General features: G+C 44.5%; 6 protein-coding genes; 3 read left to right on the top strand and 3 right to left on the bottom strand.

The window, feature by feature from the left end:
- Positions 1-5,416: 5,416 nt before the first annotated feature.
- Positions 5,417-6,763, top strand: GSBLH_T00003030001 (uncharacterized protein; the record flags this gene model as incomplete). Its single annotated transcript, XM_013041695.1, has 2 exons — positions 5,417-6,274; positions 6,308-6,763. 2 exons carry the CDS (start codon positions 5,417-5,419, stop codon positions 6,761-6,763), a joined length of 1,314 nt encoding a protein of 437 aa, XP_012897149.1.
- Positions 6,764-8,457: 1,694 nt separating this feature from the next.
- GSBLH_T00003029001 (uncharacterized protein) lies at positions 8,458-9,881 on the top strand. XM_013041694.1 has 4 exons: positions 8,458-8,652; positions 8,688-8,915; positions 8,950-9,084; positions 9,115-9,881. The coding sequence occupies exons 1-4, from the start codon at positions 8,599-8,601 to the stop codon at positions 9,502-9,504; spliced, it is 807 nt and encodes a 268-aa protein (XP_012897148.1). The 5' UTR covers positions 8,458-8,598; the 3' UTR covers positions 9,505-9,881.
- Positions 9,882-10,024: 143 nt separating this feature from the next.
- GSBLH_T00007107001 (uncharacterized protein) lies at positions 10,025-11,293 on the bottom strand (the record flags this gene model as incomplete). Its single annotated transcript, XM_013041693.1, is given in 5 exon segments — positions 10,025-10,246; positions 10,251-10,271; positions 10,276-10,869; positions 10,898-11,062; positions 11,090-11,293. Coding segments are annotated over 5 exon segments (1,206 nt in total).
- A 1,245-nt stretch (positions 11,294-12,538) lies between these two features.
- On the bottom strand, positions 12,539-13,825 carry GSBLH_T00003028001 (uncharacterized protein; the record flags this gene model as incomplete). Its single annotated transcript, XM_013041692.1, has 7 exons — positions 12,539-12,670; positions 12,701-13,084; positions 13,117-13,248; positions 13,280-13,399; positions 13,430-13,484; positions 13,515-13,628; positions 13,659-13,825. 7 exons carry the CDS (start codon positions 13,823-13,825, stop codon positions 12,539-12,541), a joined length of 1,104 nt encoding a protein of 367 aa, XP_012897146.1.
- A 408-nt stretch (positions 13,826-14,233) lies between these two features.
- Positions 14,234-16,122, bottom strand: GSBLH_T00003027001 (uncharacterized protein; the record flags this gene model as incomplete). The annotated part of the gene is made up of 9 exons (XM_013041691.1): positions 14,234-14,587; positions 14,618-14,710; positions 14,740-14,809; positions 14,842-15,056; positions 15,087-15,161; positions 15,191-15,345; positions 15,382-15,764; positions 15,793-15,895; positions 15,933-16,122. 9 exons carry the CDS (start codon positions 16,120-16,122, stop codon positions 14,234-14,236), a joined length of 1,638 nt encoding a protein of 545 aa, XP_012897145.1.
- A 644-nt stretch (positions 16,123-16,766) lies between these two features.
- Positions 16,767-17,448, top strand: GSBLH_T00003026001 (uncharacterized protein; the record flags this gene model as incomplete). XM_013041690.1 has 3 exons in its annotated part: positions 16,767-16,829; positions 16,861-16,985; positions 17,017-17,448. Exons 1-3 carry the CDS (start codon positions 16,781-16,783, stop codon positions 17,446-17,448), a joined length of 606 nt encoding a protein of 201 aa, XP_012897144.1. The 5' UTR covers positions 16,767-16,780.
- Positions 17,449-17,460: the final 12 nt, after the last annotated feature.

The following is a 17,460-nucleotide window of genomic DNA, read 5'->3' as shown; positions in this document are numbered from 1 at the left end:
GTATCAGTTCCAGGATTACTTTCAATCTGACTTGAACAACCACTCGTTTCTTCCGCCTTACTCTCCTTCGCTTTGATAAATCTACCATTTCTATCACGAAAAGACTTGCTTTTACATTTCGGTAACTCTCCATCTTTCAGAACACTTGCATCTTCGGTAGGATTTATAGTTCCTCTATTTGCAGGTATATTTGTATTTAGTTTGTAGTCAAAGCGAAGGATGGATAGTTGCATTGAATACTTTCCTTTATCTTTCCTTTTGATCACCTTCATGCCACGAATTTGTTGGAAATAGGGTACAGCACTATAATTACTGTCTACAAGAACCCATTTCATTCCAGCTCTTCTGCCATGCTCACTTAAAAGAGAAAATAAAACCTTGGAAGTTTCAGGCTCGCTTTCCACAGTCGAACTCTTCATTTTCCGTTTTGTATTCTTTTTTTGATTCAGTTGAAATTCTGAAATATACACTACCTTCTCCTCCATATTCGGCTCTTTCTTAACTACCACTTGACCATCTCTCCCATTCATTCCACCCTTCGTTTTCGATTGTATCGCTGCAAAATAGTAATGTACCATCCCCACAATCACTTGCTCTCCTTGGGAATCTTCTCTTTCTACCACCAAAAGAAAGTGATTGCGTAAAGAAAACAGTTCCTTATAATACCCTGCTTCATTATACTTTGAGTTGATATGACTCAGTTTCGTAAGCGTTGGGATATCTTCACATGTAGCGAATCGAAAGGTACTGTTACAGCAAATATGCTCCTTCTTAAACCAATCGATAACTGATTGATCGATCAAACTAGGATAGGATCTATGTAGCGGTTGAAAAAGTCCTGGATCATAACCAGTATAAGCAAATGGGTCGGTATAATTCCGCAGGTTATAGTGCTGGCTTTCGTCGATTGGATCAAGAGGATCACGGCCAAAAGGTACGGGAACCACAAGACATGGATCAACATCAGAGAATTGTGTACTCTCTTCTTGGAAAAAAGGAGGAAGCGATATTACTTCTCCACTATTCATCGTGATTTTGAGTGGCTATATAAGATAGATCTAATAAGCAATAAACCCTACAGTCTTTGGATTCATTCGAAACAGACACCCCATTTCCTTCTTTTTCACTTCACAAAATATGCTCTTCACATACCGCCACAGAAATCGAGTGTCATAGATATTGCAAATTTCTTGGCATTGGAGTTTCCTACCATTAAGTTCAACGAAGCAAGCAAACGATTCCTTCTTCTTCACTTTTACCGCAGGAAACTTGGCCTCGATCTTTTTCTGGCTTTCTTCTGTTTCCTTCTTTCCTTCAATCCTCTTATTCGCAGGATTCAACAATCCCAAGGAAGAGAAAATGTCGTACAGCTTGTTGTGAATTTTGGTGTTATTGTAAATGTGAGTTGTTCCCAAGCTAAAACAGTGACGAAGATTGAAAAAGGGCTTAAATAACGGAGACTCTGTCGTGGAAAAAGAATCATTAAAGTAAGAAAAAACATCCAAAATATGTTCATGACAGAGATAAAGAAAATGATGAGATGGAGTCACAAAGTATAATCCCGGAGTACAGTAAACATGAGAGGCTTTTAAACATCCATCATGGCTACACTTCAGGACATAACGTCCTTTTCTACACACATTACAGAGAAGAGAATCATCTCTTGGTAAATCATCCTCATTCATCAATGCACAACCATAATGGCAGGTCATATAGCTATTTTCGAAAGGAACTCGAGCCAGAAAACGGCGGCTTCGCCCACAAAACTTGCAAACTGCCTTGGGGTTTTCACAATGAGCGCATTTCCAATGTTTGTCGTTTGACATCTCACAGAAGGCGTGAACTTGAACCCCGCACTGCTCACATGTTAATACCCGACTCTTCAATCGCGGGTAAATTTCTGCCTCTAAGGGAGCTTCGCAGATAGCACACAGCAGTCTCATTTTCCGTCCAGACATAATCACGTTTTGCTTTGATAAGATTCGCTCGATTTTCCGCTTGGTAAAGTGCAAGGAGCTATACTGGTATGGATAGAGTTCCACTTTGCCTTGCACAGCATTCTCCATGTGTGAATAGAGCTGATAGAAGCTCATTTGATGTGAACACGATTGGATGGGACCCGTTGCCTCAAGGGTTGAAGACTCTGAAGATACAGACTGTTTGTTGTCTTGTGGACACTCAGAAAGCAGCGGGTATAAAGACTCGCACAAACACTTTCTGGAGTGTTCCTGATTCAATCGAGCAACGTCTTGCTCGTGGTTCGAGCAAAAAAACAGAAGACTCACAGAGGAGTCATTCGAATGAAAATGAAATAAGCGGTCATTAGACTGGTCCAGATAGCAAGCAGGATGGCAGTACACAGAACAACCGGGATGTTGGCATTTTATCAGCAGATTCTCTTTAGTCTCACAAAAGCAGCATCCCTTCGTTCCAGAAAATGGTTTTGGGACAGGAAATTGATGCAAAAAACTTTCAAATAAAGAGAAAAGCAGAGGCACAGTAATATTCTCGCCATGACTATTGATGCAAAAATATCGGACAAACTCAAAAATATATGATTTCTGGTTCCTTTGTCCTAAATCTGTTGACAACTCTGAACTTGACTTTCGTGTGTTAATACATTCACTAATAATTGGGTCTTCCTGATCTAGATAAAGGTAGGATGCTAGAGCCTTTATACAAACGATATGAACATATCGACCCTGATCTAGCTCTAAAATTAATACCCATTAAAAATATGAACTTATCAATCCCAGCTTATTGCAGATTCCATTACATAAACAGCAAGTTGGCAGGACTCTCCCTCTCCTTTTCGATTCACAAAATTCACAGTATTTACTATCAGTAAGCTCGGTTTTCATGCAGTTGAGATGCAACTAAACCAAGATGAGAATTTGAATCACCATTTATTCGCCTAGTTTAATATCTTACAAAACAGCAAACAAAACATAATATTAATTGTCCATTCCAATAAAAGCAACATACTTACTTCAACCTTACAACAATCGCAAGTGAACGTCGGGTCTCCTTTGCAACAGCATAGGCATGGTCCTATCGACGAGAAGGATATCATCAATATGCTTAATAACCCAAACTAGAATAGTAAAGGATTATCGTATAGAAGCGGAAATCCTGAAAAACGACCTAATTCCATCATTATTCTAAATAAACAGACTCAAAGATCACTCATAGTAGAATGTTCAAATGGCTTGTAGAGAAGTATATTTACACTATACGAACGAATATCAGTAGTAAAGCCAAATAGGAAGCTAAAACACTCACCGAAATATAAAATAATCATGATCTTGATTTTTGTTAGATGTGTCACATTTGGGGTAGAGAGTAAGTAAGTAATTCACATCATCAGTGATGCTACCTAGCTTCACGCTCCTTCCTAATATATACTACTTTTTTGACTCATATCTATCTCACCTGATTCAAATAATCCGGATTTTTGACGAACCTAGATTCCCCGCCAAAAATAGAACTCCTTTATAACAGCGACCTTTTTCTCTTTTTTTGTTTTGGTTGACTGCTTTACCACTTTGGCAATTTGAAAATGGATAATAGCCGTGAGGAAAGTTGGTCTCAGTGGTTCCATACGAATAATCCATTTCGAACATCCGAAACAACTCCAAAAAAGAGGAAGATTACTGAATCAAATCCAACATTGTTTGAGCCTTCGCCCGTTCACATTCATTCACATCGTACACGTATTGTGATTACGGAATTATCAGCAGTAGAGAATAAAAGTCTGGAAAAGCATGCGCAAGAATTTGTGCGCGAACTAATGAAAGGAAATGCTTTGAAGCAAGAAATGACGATTGATAGAAGTGCGTCCCAAACTAGGGATCACGAGAGAGCAGCCCAAAAAGAAGATTCAAGGACTAGTGTGTGGGAACAGTTTGTTTCGGGTCCTTCCAATCCATGTAGAATATTTTAGCCAATTTCCGTTAACCCGCTAGTTATTGCTTCACCTCAAAACTCTCATAAGTCCTCCATGTCGAAACTACTAAGTAGCAAATACAAGGCTAGTAGTAGTGAGAGTCTTGCGCCCGTTTCGTCGAGTAAAGTGGATATTAGTAGTGAATGCACTTCCATATCAAAGTATTGGAACAAGGAGAAAGAAGTCACATCAACTCCCGCTTCGGATTCCAGCAATCCTCTCACTTATTATCAGCAGCAAAGCAATTATCTGGAAGGAGGCGTAACGATCACGGGGAAAGCGCCGAGTAAGACAGAGAGGAAATCCCATCGGAAGGAATTGGCAAAGGAAAGGAAGAATCTGATGAAAGAGGTGAAGGTGGACTCTGCAGAATCCTCCTCAAACGCGGAGACAAAACTCAAGGAGGAAGGCGATGCGAAAAAGACTGTCTCAAGACGAAAGACTGAAGGAGCAGAGGAAGATATCGAGAAGTCTACATCAGGTCAAAAAGCACTACATGAAAAGAACGAAGAAAAGAAGTCTTCTGCAAATAAGAAAGACAAAAGTGTCCAAGAAGAGAGCGAGAAGTCCCGTTCGAAAAGAGGGGCAAAACGAGTACAGCGTGCAGATGTAACTAAAAGTGGATCAGAAGGGAAGAAGCGTCGTCAGAAAGAGCCGATTCGTTATCGATGGTCCTGGGATATTCACCTACAGAAGTATTTCTCCCAAGCTCGAGTTCTCCGTGTTTGTGATTTAGGGGCGTTGGTCCGCTCATTCCAAGTCGCCTATGGCAAGCCTCTTGAATCAGAAACAAACCTGATGGAGATGCAGAAGGCCTGTCTGGCGACATGTGCGTTCTGCTTTATCCTGAATGACTCAACGAGCACGTTTCAGCCATCGCAGACGGTGCACACGGACATTGTCAATCACAACTATCCCATCGCCTTCTATTTCACACTGTATCTTCCGGACGGAGAGTCTTCCTTCGTGTTGCCTCTTGCTGGTGATGTAGATGTGGAAGATTCGGAAGAGACCATGGTGCCGGTAGTTCACTTCTTCAAAACGTTCTTATCACTACCGAGATTGCTGAAGATTACCTTTGGTTTTCAGCGCTTTCTCCGTTTGTTGGACTTTTATGTCCAGCGGCACGGATGCAGTTGTCTTCTAAATGCTGATGTTTGCTCGCGATCTTGCATGGATGTCCTTCTTCTTGCTTGGATCCTCGATTCGGACTATCAAGGTATTCTGGAAGACCGAAATCATGCTGATTCTACAAGTAGAGATACACCCGAAATGGATTCTACCAGGCTCCAGGAACCGTACAGGACATTTGAGTCTGTGTGGAGCGCAGTTGAAAAAGAGTCTTTAGATCCCAACACACTTTGGAGTAACGAGACTCCCGAGGTTTATTTGCAGGCATTAGTGCGAGGAGTCAAGAAGATGCATGTAGGTGTGGCGCAGTTTGCTTACCTGTAGGAAGACTTGGTCCGAATGGCTTCGCCCTCGGAACTCAACAGCTATTGGAACATTGAATTGCGCCTGCTTCCTCTTCTGGCTCATATGGATGCAACTGGCGTAAACGTGGACTCGGCTGCGCTTCAGCGAAATAAGATGGTGATCGACCCGCTGCTGAAGGATCTTGAACAGAAGGCGGAGGCTCTCGTTGGACATCCCATTTTGATGTGGAGTTCGAAGCAAGTCTGCGAAGTCCTCTACGACGAATTGAAACTGGAGGCGCCGAAAGGGAATCGAGTATCGACGGAGAGTGTTCTTCAAACGATGGCGGATAAGCATCCATTCCCAGGACTTGTGATCGAATATCGCAGACTCTCGAAGCAGATGTCTACCTACATTGACGGATTGGAGAAAGAGTTCGTCAGCGTTCCATTTCGATCGACAGAAACAAAGCTGATTTACTCCACATGGAATCAGATGGCTACAGGAACAGGCAGACTGTCAACGGCTGCTCCCAACATGCAAACGCTTCCTAAACGGAGTTTGGAGCGGCTAAGTAATCTGGATGTGGATATTCGCGGCGCCTTTGTCGCCTTGCCCAACAGACGACTCATCAGTGTGGATTATCGACAGATTGAAATGCGCGTCTTTGCTCACTGTAGCCACGATATTGCTTTGATTAATCTCTTTTCCTCTGGGCAGAATAGCGATATTTACACGATGATTGCATCGATGATTCACAAGGTGGAAGTGAAGGACGTGACGCAGAAGTTTCGAGATGAAGCCAAGGTGATTACGCTGGGTCTTTGCTACGGAATGGGTGTGGAATCCATGGCCTCCAAACTCAAAATACCTATACTGACAGCCACGCAGCTGAAGAATTCGATTCTAAATGTAGGATTGAGGGCACTCGATGATAACGAATAGCGCTTTAAGGGAGTCCTTCAGTTCATGAAGAACACGATTTCCTCTGCAAGAAAGACACATTTTGTCGAAACTCTGTCTGGAAGAAGAAGGTACTTCAAGGCGAAAGATTCAGGCGGCGAGGGGCTAGCGCATATCGATCGGCAAGCAGTGAATAGTGTGATTCAGGGATCGGCGGCCGACCTTCTGAAGTGTGCCATGATCTTGCTGTGGAAGCCATTGAGCGAACTGGATAGCGAGATTATCCTTCAGATTCATGACGAACTGGTGATCGATTGTCCTGACAGTGATGAGGTGTGTGAGAAAGTGATTGCCTTACTGAATCAAGTGATGTGTGTGGAATCCAAAAAGATGCTGCAGGATATGTGTAAAGCAAATCACCCTGAAATACAGTATGACTTTGATGTTCTTTTAGAACAGAGTGTGAACATTGGTAAGAATATGGCATTTAAAGATTAATAATAATATGGGTATTTCTCTCTTTTCACTTTTCTTTGTGTCTATCTGTTTTTTCATAACAAACTGGAATTGGTTCGCTTTTGTCAAAAATAAATAATAATATAGAGAGATAGATATAGAGTAAGTAAGATCTGTTCTTCCATTTTTGCAGTATTTACCTGTCTTTTAATATACGTTTTGATGGCAAAGCGTATGACTCAAAGCGAAGAATCCTGTTTTTAGCCGTACATGTATTGTTATCATGGGAGGAACTCATTCTGTTTGTTTGGAACGTAATAAGATAAGAACCGGACAAGTTTGTAATTTTTATTCAAAGTTCAATGTGGAATTTATTTGATCAGTTTTTTGCGTGGCTTCGGAGACGGAAATTAGTAAATACACAGTGCGGTAAGAAAAGAAACTTTGATTTGACTCTAGGAATTTGTAGACACGATATGCTTATTTCAATCGAATTAAAATGCGGTCACAGTTTTTGCTGTGGATGCATAGAAGAATATTCGAAGGTATGAGTGATTTCACTCTATAAGCGATTAGACGAAATTCAAATGTCCTCTATGCTGCAACAATATTGAAAGAAAGAATATTGATAACGTGACTTGCTATTTCTATTCGTTTACTGTAGTTCTCGAATTACGTTCTTACCGCTATTAACCGCATTGCTGCGAATGACAGTATTAATGAATATTTCAAATGGTATGTTGAGCAATATGATACAGACCATTCTGCTCAACTCCCATTTTTGGAATCCTTTATGCACTTTTCTTCAGCAGTATTTTTGACTGCACACTGTTTTCGATGTAGGATACGCAAAGAATGATTAACCTGATCCAAAACTACTTTACTGAGACGAACACAGCGCTAAACTACTTAATTCTTCTCCGCTCTTTCTCCACAGTGGACGAATTCGATCATTTCTACAGCAACGTCTACAAGACAATCGTTAGTCGTTCTTCAGATATTTCGCCTTTGATTCCATCGTTAACGGAGTATCAGGAAATGGACCACACCCAAGATGATTATATCACAAAGCTGTCAAAGGTTAATGAAAAGGTCCTCCTTATTGAGATTCATCTCTATGTCTAGACCGAAATGGATCTGATTGCCTTGATGGCCTTGTGGGAGAAATCCGCTGATGTGCATTGTAACTCCCTCTGTGAACTGCTGTCCTCGATGAATCAATCTGTACAACCGATGGAACGGACTCACGCCTAGCAATACGACTGGTTCACGCAGCAACTTCTTCAACATCGATTTGGAGTACTGGTTGGAGTGAGTTCTGATACGTAGTGCTGGAACGACCTGTATCAAATTCAACGCTTTATCGAGGAATCGCAGTCACCAGAGGTGAGAATTGGTCTGGACTTAAACTCAGGCGTTCATGAAGATTTTGTTGTTGGATGTGCATCCGAAGTCGCAATGGGACGGAACCATTCATGGAAAGGAAAATCTGCTCAAAATTTTTGAGCGATTTGATGGAGCTAAGATGACACACTATGTTACAAACGTTGATGCAGTTCATAGTCTGATGCCTTGTGTAAGCTATGATTCGGTTGGCGCTGACGTCTAGTCTATGGAGGAGATAGAGCATGTTGCTAGAGAGGCAGTAAATAGAACGTAATGTGGGTTGTTTGTTTTATGGAAATCCAAAAATCCAAAGGTTTTTAGTGGATAAAAAGGGGCAATATAGGATTATCCTCAGGAAAATGCAAGCTAGAATTAGAGCTCTAACGAATTTGGTGCGTTCTGCAAAATATGTTGCGTTTCCTCGTGTGGGTTTGCGAGTTTTCTCTACGGAAACCGCTCCTGCTCAGGATGTCTACGAACATGTTAGCAATATGAAAACGAAGGATTTGTTCCAATTTGAACCCTTCAACAACGAGGATATCATGGTAAGTCGCAATTTGGGGTCGATCCTTACAAGCAGAACTTCCCTCAGGTAAAGAACGGAAAGAACTATTCCCTTAATTGGGCATTAGCCAGCGAGAACTTTACGATTTGGGGAAATGCCTACAGAAACCCGTCCATCGATATTCTGGAGAGAGACAGTCACGGAGAGGTGGATCGTGATGGCAACACAACTTGCACTCGTCACTATTTGCCCTCCTCGGAAGTGGCTGAGAAATCTGGCGATTTTGAAGATATCAGTGACTCTGTATGCCCTTCATGCGTCTTTCGCTGACTCACAGGTTAAAGATTTCCTGTCCCAGGTCCCCAATCTCTACGTGGAAGATGCTGCCGTCTGCTCGGGTCGTTGCGCGGAGCTCCGTATCCGTTCTGTGACCAACGACCCCGTTACCGCTATGGCTCTAAAGAACCTCTTCGTAATGAGCATCTTTCTCTCTTCACGATAGCACCGCATGCCTCTGCGCGACCCCATGACGCCGCACCCTCTCAGCGTGATCGTCGCTCGCGGCATGCCGGAGAGTTTCACGGCGATCGGGACGGATCCCCACTCGAAGTCTCTGACGGTGATCGCGACGGGCAACACGCCGATCGACCGGATTGTCGCCGAGGTGGCCAAGGCTGCGGCCAAGCAGATGGACGCTGCGCGCGGCACGTTCGAGGTGGAGATCCCCGAGACGGAGCCTGGCAAGGGTCCCACGAAGCAGGTGAAGAAGGGCCCCGTGCTGCAGAGCGTCGTGGGCGCCGCGGTGGTGCAGAACCCCGCGGGGGAGACCGTGATGATCTGCGGAATCCCGGAAGAGGCGAAGAACGCGGCGATGAAGGCGGGGAAGCTGTAGGAGAAGGAGGAGGGCGCGATGGGTAGGTTCTGCGGAAGCAACGCGGTGCTGACGAAGGACGGAGTGAGCCGCGTGTTCGCGGGCGAAGCGGTGAAGGCGGGGGCCGCGCCGGTGAGCGGAAGCATGATCGTGAATGGCGAGGCGTTCGTGCCGATCGCTGGAGATAACCTGCTGTCGTTCCCGTCGAAGGTAGTGTTCGTGGAGGAGAATGGAAAGCCGGTGCAGAGCGAGGACGTCGCCAAGATGCTGGGCGCGTATTGCTGCTGCGAGGACACGGCGAAGTTCGCGGCGGAGCTGCTGCAGAAGCAGGGCGCGGAGTTCGTGTGTGTGGACGCTGCCTCGGTTGGATCGCTCTTTTAATTGTGTTTATAATGGCATGGTGTTTGCAGGAAACACGAGATAATGTCAACGAAATATAGGCATATAAAAAGCAGCACAGCAACCATAACTCATTGATTCTGTACTGACTAAAATCGGAAGATCCGCCCAGATAATTGTATGTCCACCCTGTCACTGGATTCTATTGCACTGACAAAACATCCTTCCACCTTACATAAAACTTCCGGATATAGGTATCAACCTTCTGTGCATGTCCCTGCGACAATCCATAGGCCACCAAGCCCTTTACAGAGAAATTCTTGGGCGTGAGCGAGGACAGCAGCTTCTTCATCACCTCCTGGATTTGGGGCGAATAATTCAGCTGAGCCACAGAAGCCTTCTGAGCGAGATAATCCATTATATTCTACAGAGAAGGTCGCACATGCTTTCTACAGTACACAGCTCTAAAACCACTTTGCAAAGCCCTATCTGGTCCTTTCTCTCGCGATCCGAAGGCTCCTGCAAATCAAAAATCTTCTCAAAGAAAGAAGTCAAGTTATTCCGCACCAAGGCGAAGCTTTGACCTCCTGACATACTCAGAGTCGTTATTTTCGGCTTCTGCTGCAATTCATAACAACGGCTGCAATCACAATGATAGGGAGTAATGGTTTGCATGAACGAAGGCTGGATGGAGGGGACACGCCAAGAATTCACCGGAGAACACGGTGTATATTGTGGCTTGCTTTTCTGCTTCTGTTTTCGTTTCTTTTTTGAACTTAGCGAAACGGGACGTCCCTGACAGTCCACATCTTCCTTCTCATCAAACGATTCGGCACACGATGGCTCTGCAGTCTCGACCTGCTCGGTTTGTGGAGGGGAAATCGCAGGAACTTCGGCTAGCTTTACCTGGGCGTTGTTCATTTGGTGTTCCGCCCACCGGTGATTGATCAGCTCCATCATGGTAACACCCACAAAGCGATGGCAGATATCGCAGGGATAATGCTTCGCTGCGTTGTGAGCACGCAGCTCCGCTTCGGAAGCGAAGAACTAGTGCTAACCGAACAGAGGAAAGTACCGAGTTGATGTTGTTCAGCCCACAGATAAAGCAATGAACGTGCTGCTTTCGACAGTGATCCATCAACGCCTTGTTGTCGTACTGAATCTTGCCACACGCGTGACACAATACGTGCTTTGGAAGTTGAAGAGTCGACATAGAGCCATTCAAATGGGCTCGGTACATCTACCAATGAGCAAAAAGAAACAGAACGACCGCATCGGACAAAATAGGGTATTCAAAAATGAACATCGTATTCGACTCAACGCACACAGGACAGAGTGCTGCATGATGAGCTTCCCTCATATGTAAATTCAGCGACTCAACACTGTTATATACAATCGCAGAGGACTTTAAATATTCCTTTTCGTTGATTTTGGCAAACGAAACATAGGGGTGGCAACGAGGGCATTTCATTGTGATTAAGTCCAATGTCCACTTTTCTAAGGCAGGAGAGTCAAAATACAAGTCGTATATCTTATTGTAGACATATCGGTATTCATTAATAAGTGCTGAATACGCCTTTTTGCCGAAAATGGTAATGATCGCTTTGGATAGACTTTTCTATTCATAAATGATAGCTGAAAATATAACTCGACACATGGGACAACGCGGTTTCTTAAACAGCGCTATCTCCTTAAAGATGCATTTCGCGCAGTAATCATTGTGACCACACGGTAAGATGGCGAATACATCCACCTTTTCGAAGCAAATTTGACATGACATTATGCCTAACACTTTGTTTGGTTTCATAGGATCCATCCTCGTTGCGGATTACCAAGGAACTGGGTAGTAGTGCATAATGATTTGGAGATCACGTTAGGTAGGTATTCTCCTCTTCCTTCTCCTAACTGAAATACTAATTGTGTGGAAATAATGAAGGGCGAATTGAATGAAGAATTAATTCAATTCCATTATTTCCAACAATCTACACATAAATTAAATAGTATTCATTCTTGAGAGGAAAATCCACATAATTTATAACTAATTCTATTTTGGTCAAATCATTAGAATTGTTTTCACATTTAGAAAAGAATAGTATGGAATAGAAGAATAAATATAGGAATAACCAATTCTCATTAATTCACCTGAATTAATAATGGAATCATTCAAATCACAATTAATTATCCACAAATATTGATACTATTCAATTTCTCCATTTGATAAAACAAACACACATATTGCTAGCACTCCCAAAAACATTTGCCCTAAAAAATACTGCAATTCTTTTTTTCGTCTTCCGAATATATGCTGTTTACTAAAACCTGTCAACCCTTCGCAACACGGCCTACTTCCTCGACTTGGATATTCCCCAATCGGTCCTTGAGGCATTGCCCCCATTGTTAAACTACGATGACGGCTAGGTTGCGGTGAAGCACTCTGCTTTCTTTCGTTTTCTTGTCTGTGGCTAAGCACTCCATCCGCAGAGGCCTACTTAAATAACAGCGCCTCGTTATAGATAAGTCTTCTAAGCACCAATCTTTCATTGTCCGGGTTTCCTTGAATGACATACTCAAAAGGAAACACCATGGTGTTTGTGGTCAGTTTCTAGCCCTCACAGTGCGTCCGCAACCCCACTTCATATTCTGGACGACGTACCAGCGATACAAATTCACTTTGCAAAGCTTCTTGAACAGTGATTCGCTTGCTGGGATCTGAGCGTTATCCCTTCTCTCCCCTCCTCTGCCTACCAAATGTCAGCATTCGCTTTAGCAAATCGATGGCCGAGCTCTCCGCGTTGGGGAAGAGGTCGGTGAAGTCCATGGGAGGCATGTAGTCAAGAGAAAGAAGATACTAGGCGTGATGGCCGCCATGCGCGCTCACATCTCGCATTGGTCCGTGATCCAACTTCATTAGCTCATCACGATGAGGCGTGCCGATTACTTCAAAAATCTTTATCAGTTGGTGCGTCTCTGCCCGGAACTCCTCGCCAAAACGTTCATTCTGGTTCTTCTCGTTCCGCTTGGAAGAGAGCGGGAAGCAGCTGCTCCCAGGGAAGAGCGGCTGCACGCGCCGGTTGGGCTCCAGCGTCTGCAGCAGCTCCGCGAGGATGCAGCCGACCGACCAAATATCGATCTCGGCGTTGTAGTGGTGCTGCAGCAGAATCAATTCCGGAGCGCGGTACCAGCGAGTTACGACGTGCTGAGTCAACTGCCGATCGACTGCCGACTGGGATTCGCCCCAAGCGGCCGAGCTAGAAACGTCGCTCTATCAAAGAAAAGCCAGCAAAAGGGTCAAACTCGAGACTCTCGCTCATCTCGGTATTGGTAGTTCATTTGGCGCGCGAGACCAAAGTCGATGATTTTCAGTTCACACTTGTTGTTTATAAGGATATTCGATGGTTTCAAATCACGATGCACAATATTGCCACTCTCGTCCTCAGATCCACACCACACCACCTACCTGCATGTATAATAAGCCACAAAGCAATTGGTAAGTGATGAACTTCACATGTTTTAGTCCCCAGCCACTGATCTTGTTTGCGCTCTTCACGATACGTGAAAGGTCCCACCCACCATATTCCTGAAATGTTCAAGCCAGAAAACGCCTTACTTGAATAGTCCATAAATGCTTGAAAGTAAACTCATCCGGAGGGACAAGAACATCACTGGAGATCACAATCACTGAAGTGCATTACTATAATTTGCAAATGTTGGGATGGTCACACTGACGCAGAATCGTAATTTCACGCAAAGTCCGCTTTGCGTCAGTCCTAGTTCGGAATACATCGTCAATTCGTTTAATAGCAACTCTGCACTTCAAACACTAAAAGCAACCTCACTGTTGTCCGTTCGTTCGATCAACAGCCAAATACACCGTCCCGTATGCTCCCTTTCCTAATTCCTTTTTTATAATGTATCGCGTATTAATCTCGTGCGGTATTGTCGTATTTCGTGTATCTTCGTACTCCACCTGAATATTATGTGATAGACACAACAAAACTTCCATGCTCTGCGTATTGCCAACAGCACTGATTTGATGTTTTCTATCAATTAAAATTCCACGAAATTTACCGCGGTAATTGGCAAAATGGTAGTACAACAGAGAATCGCTCTATTATGTGACGAATCTCATGCCTTGCTATGCATAATTTCAAACTGAACTAGATTATTATTGCATTCGAGGCCCACGCTATGAAAAACATCGTAAGCACGAATTTTGTGCTTTCTGAATAAGTTGGTTACTGTCTTTTGTTAGAAAAAGAACGTTTCAAGAGGAGCAGCTCTGCTCTAGCACCATGTTTAGAACGTTTTTGATCTTCTATTCCAGCTCCGTTTCTTTAATTCGACTACTATGTGTATTTGGAATTTTCCTTCAACAAAAGTACCGAACAGGATCATTGCAAAATCATACAAATCAAAACGGTGTTGAAAAAACATAAAAAGACGAACTAGTTCCATTTTCGCCATTCTGATCGTTGTGTGAGGATGGTGTAGCAGCTGACATGTTGGAATGCTCATCCGCAAAAGAGAGAGCCTTCGATCTCCGCATCAACTCATCCTTCAATTCGGAGATGGACGGCAAGGAAGGAGAGCACGAACCTCCCGGCTCGAGCTGCTGGCTGTCTCCGTCCAAGTCGGTGAGCGTGGGCTTGGACTGAACTCGGCTGAAAATGGAGGAGATGGTCACATAGGGCTCCTCGACGGCTGCTCCCGACCCCGCCCGCGACTGCATCGACGCCACCGTCTCCGTGTGGCTGTTCGTGATCATCTACGTCGGATGCAAGGCGCTCGGCTCTACCTTGGTGTTCATGATCATCTCCAAATCGGGCTCGGTGAGCTTCTCCTTGGTGCATCCGAAGGTCTGCCGAATGATGGCTTCGATCTCGCTCATCTGCAATGAATCGATCGATCCGCGACTACTGGAATATCGTCGCCGAAGAACAAGTGCAGATCCTGGATCGAGATCACGCCGTTGTGCTCGCGATCGACCCTACATCGCTCACTCCTCCCTCCATCGCGCACAGCTGGAAGATCAACTCCGCATATTCCCTCCGAAGCCCTTCTTTCCTCGCCAAACACGCAGCGACGAACTCGGAATAATTGATGTACCCGCAGTCATCAAAATCGATATCATGGAAGAGCTGCTTCAGCTTGTCCTCGTCGGTGGTGATCGAGAACAAGGAGGCGTTGTTGCAGAACTGCTCGGTGGTGCGCAGCGTCATCAAGGCATCGCGGAACTACGCTTCACTCGCACGTCGCTCGCCCACGTCTTCGAAAGTGATCATTCCGTCGTTCGACTTGTCGAAGTACTCGAACGCGTCGCCCAGCTTCATCAGCTCGTTCTGCCATGCACGCCCCTCCCCTCCCCTACGTTGTTCAGATGGTACGCCACCGCGGTCAGCGCCGCCTTCTTCAGATGATTGTAGCCCTGGAACTCCTGGATCGACGTGAGAATGCTGGGCTGCAGCACGGGAGGCGAGTAATTCCCGGTGGATTTGAGCCAGGGGTGATTCTGCGCCTCCAAAACTACCCATCAGATCGCTCCGCCTCCCCTCGGCCCACCTGTCATTCGATTCACCGGGTCGATCGCCAGAAGCCGCTGCGTGAAGTCCTTCGATTCCTCGCTGAGCTCGCTCCAGTACAGCCTCGGGAAGGGAATCCGCTCGATTTTGACTTCTGTGAGAGGCGTATCGCCGCGCTGCAGGGGCAGCGGATTGTGTCCCGTGAGCAAAAAGTAGGTAATGACGCCGAGAGACCACATGTCACAGCTCTTGTTGTAGCCCACGCCCTTGTAGTCCTTCATATAGACCTCGGGAGCGATGTAGTAGCGAGTTCCCACCAAACTATGCATGTAGTCCGTATCGTTGACGATCCGACTCAGTCCAAAGTCGATCAGTTTGATCTCCGCGTCCGGACTATTGTCAGAAAACATGATATTCGCCAGCCTATTTGGAACACACAACGAATCCGCACTTCAAATCGCGATGCGCAATGTTCTTGGTTTCATGGAGATAGGCAATAGCGTTTATGATGGACTTGATGATTCCCTTTGCGTAGCCTTCCGAAAACTTCCCCACTATTCTCACAATTCCATCTTCTAAGGCTACAGGGACTGTTCACAAGACGAGTGTAGAGCTCACCACCGCTCAGCAACTCTTGGATCAGATAAATGGCCTTCGGAGTTTCGTATACTTCGTACAGTTTTACAATATTGGGGTGATGTAGACGCGCTAGAATCAAAACCTCTTGAATGAGCCGATCTATCTGCTGACGGTTAAAACCGAGAATATTGATAGTCTTCATTGCGTACTTCACTCCGGTTTCTCTAACAGTGATTTTGACCCAATCGAGCAAACCGATGAACTACAGTACGAATTGGTCCTGTTGCACCAACTCCCAGTTGTTCTGAAGTAAAATAATAAACAGACTGAACACTCCTTCAAATCACTCGTATTCAAAAAGACTACTCATATCTGTATACAACGTTTGAAACCCCACGCAGTAAATTATCGTTTTCTTCTTGCATAATTAAAACATCAGAGCCCTCGCTAGAAAACGAAGACATGTGAATGTCCTGAAAGCTACTATCAGCATTCGGCGCGAGAATAGTATTTCCATCTCGTGTTACCACTAGTCTAACAATGCTTACAAAACTCATACCTGCATCGTTGGGCTCTTTCTCTTCATAATTCTTTTTTAAAGTTTTCTTTGAACAGCACTGGAAGAGTCCAGGCATAGCAAAAATATGAAATTCCTACACAGTATATTTCGTATTCAACTCTATTAAAGTGCTAAAGAGTGCGTTACATCCATAACGAAAGGCCGCCATCAAGAGTAATGCATTCTCACTGGATAGCTTAAGGCTGACTCTCTCACTCCCTTCATTCCTTGTCATTTTCACCAAATCCCCGCGGGTTTGAATAACAAGATCATCTAAACAATTATCTATTTCAAGATTATAATGCCTGTGATTTCTAAATACGACACCAAGGACTACCCACCCCTCATTTGTAAACCTACATATTAACTGTAATTGTGTAGTGTGTGGACCTAGTGGAGTGGGAAAGAGTTCTCTTATTAAAAGGATGATGGAAGATTTTCCCAACAGTTTCGGGTTTAGCGTGAGCCATACGACTCGAGCACCTCGTGGACAGGAAGTTAATGGCGTAACTATACGTATCCATGTTTATTATGCAGGTCGAATACTATTTCGTTACAAGGGAGGAGATGGAGAAGGATATTGCCGAAGGGAAGTTTATTGAGCATGCCATTGTGCACAATAATATCTACGGAACTTCGTTCGAAAGTGTGATGAAGGTTGTTGAGAACAAGAAGATCTGTATTCTGGACATTGATGTTCAAGGTGTTCAACAGGTCATGAAGTCTGGAATGAAGGCGGAGTATGTTCTCATCAAGCCCCCAAGCTTTGAGGAGCTCGAGCGCCGTCTTCGTGGCCGAGGCACTGACTCGGAGGAAAGTATTCAAGTGCGCTTGCGAAACTGCAAGTATGAACTGGAGATGGGAGAGAAGCTTAACATCCCTCATGTGATTGTGAACGACAACTTTGATAAGGCGTATGAAGAGTTGCGTCGCATCATCCTGCCCATTATTCAACACCAAAATGTATAAGTTCTCTCTATT

The sequence above is a fragment of the Blastocystis hominis genome (genome assembly GCF_000151665.1).
Source record: "Blastocystis hominis, Singapore isolate B (sub-type 7) whole genome shotgun sequence assembly, scaffold_23".
In the NCBI taxonomy this organism is placed as follows: Eukaryota; class Bigyra; order Opalinata; family Blastocystidae; genus Blastocystis; species Blastocystis hominis.
This window is presented reverse-complemented; position numbering and strand designations above follow the sequence as displayed.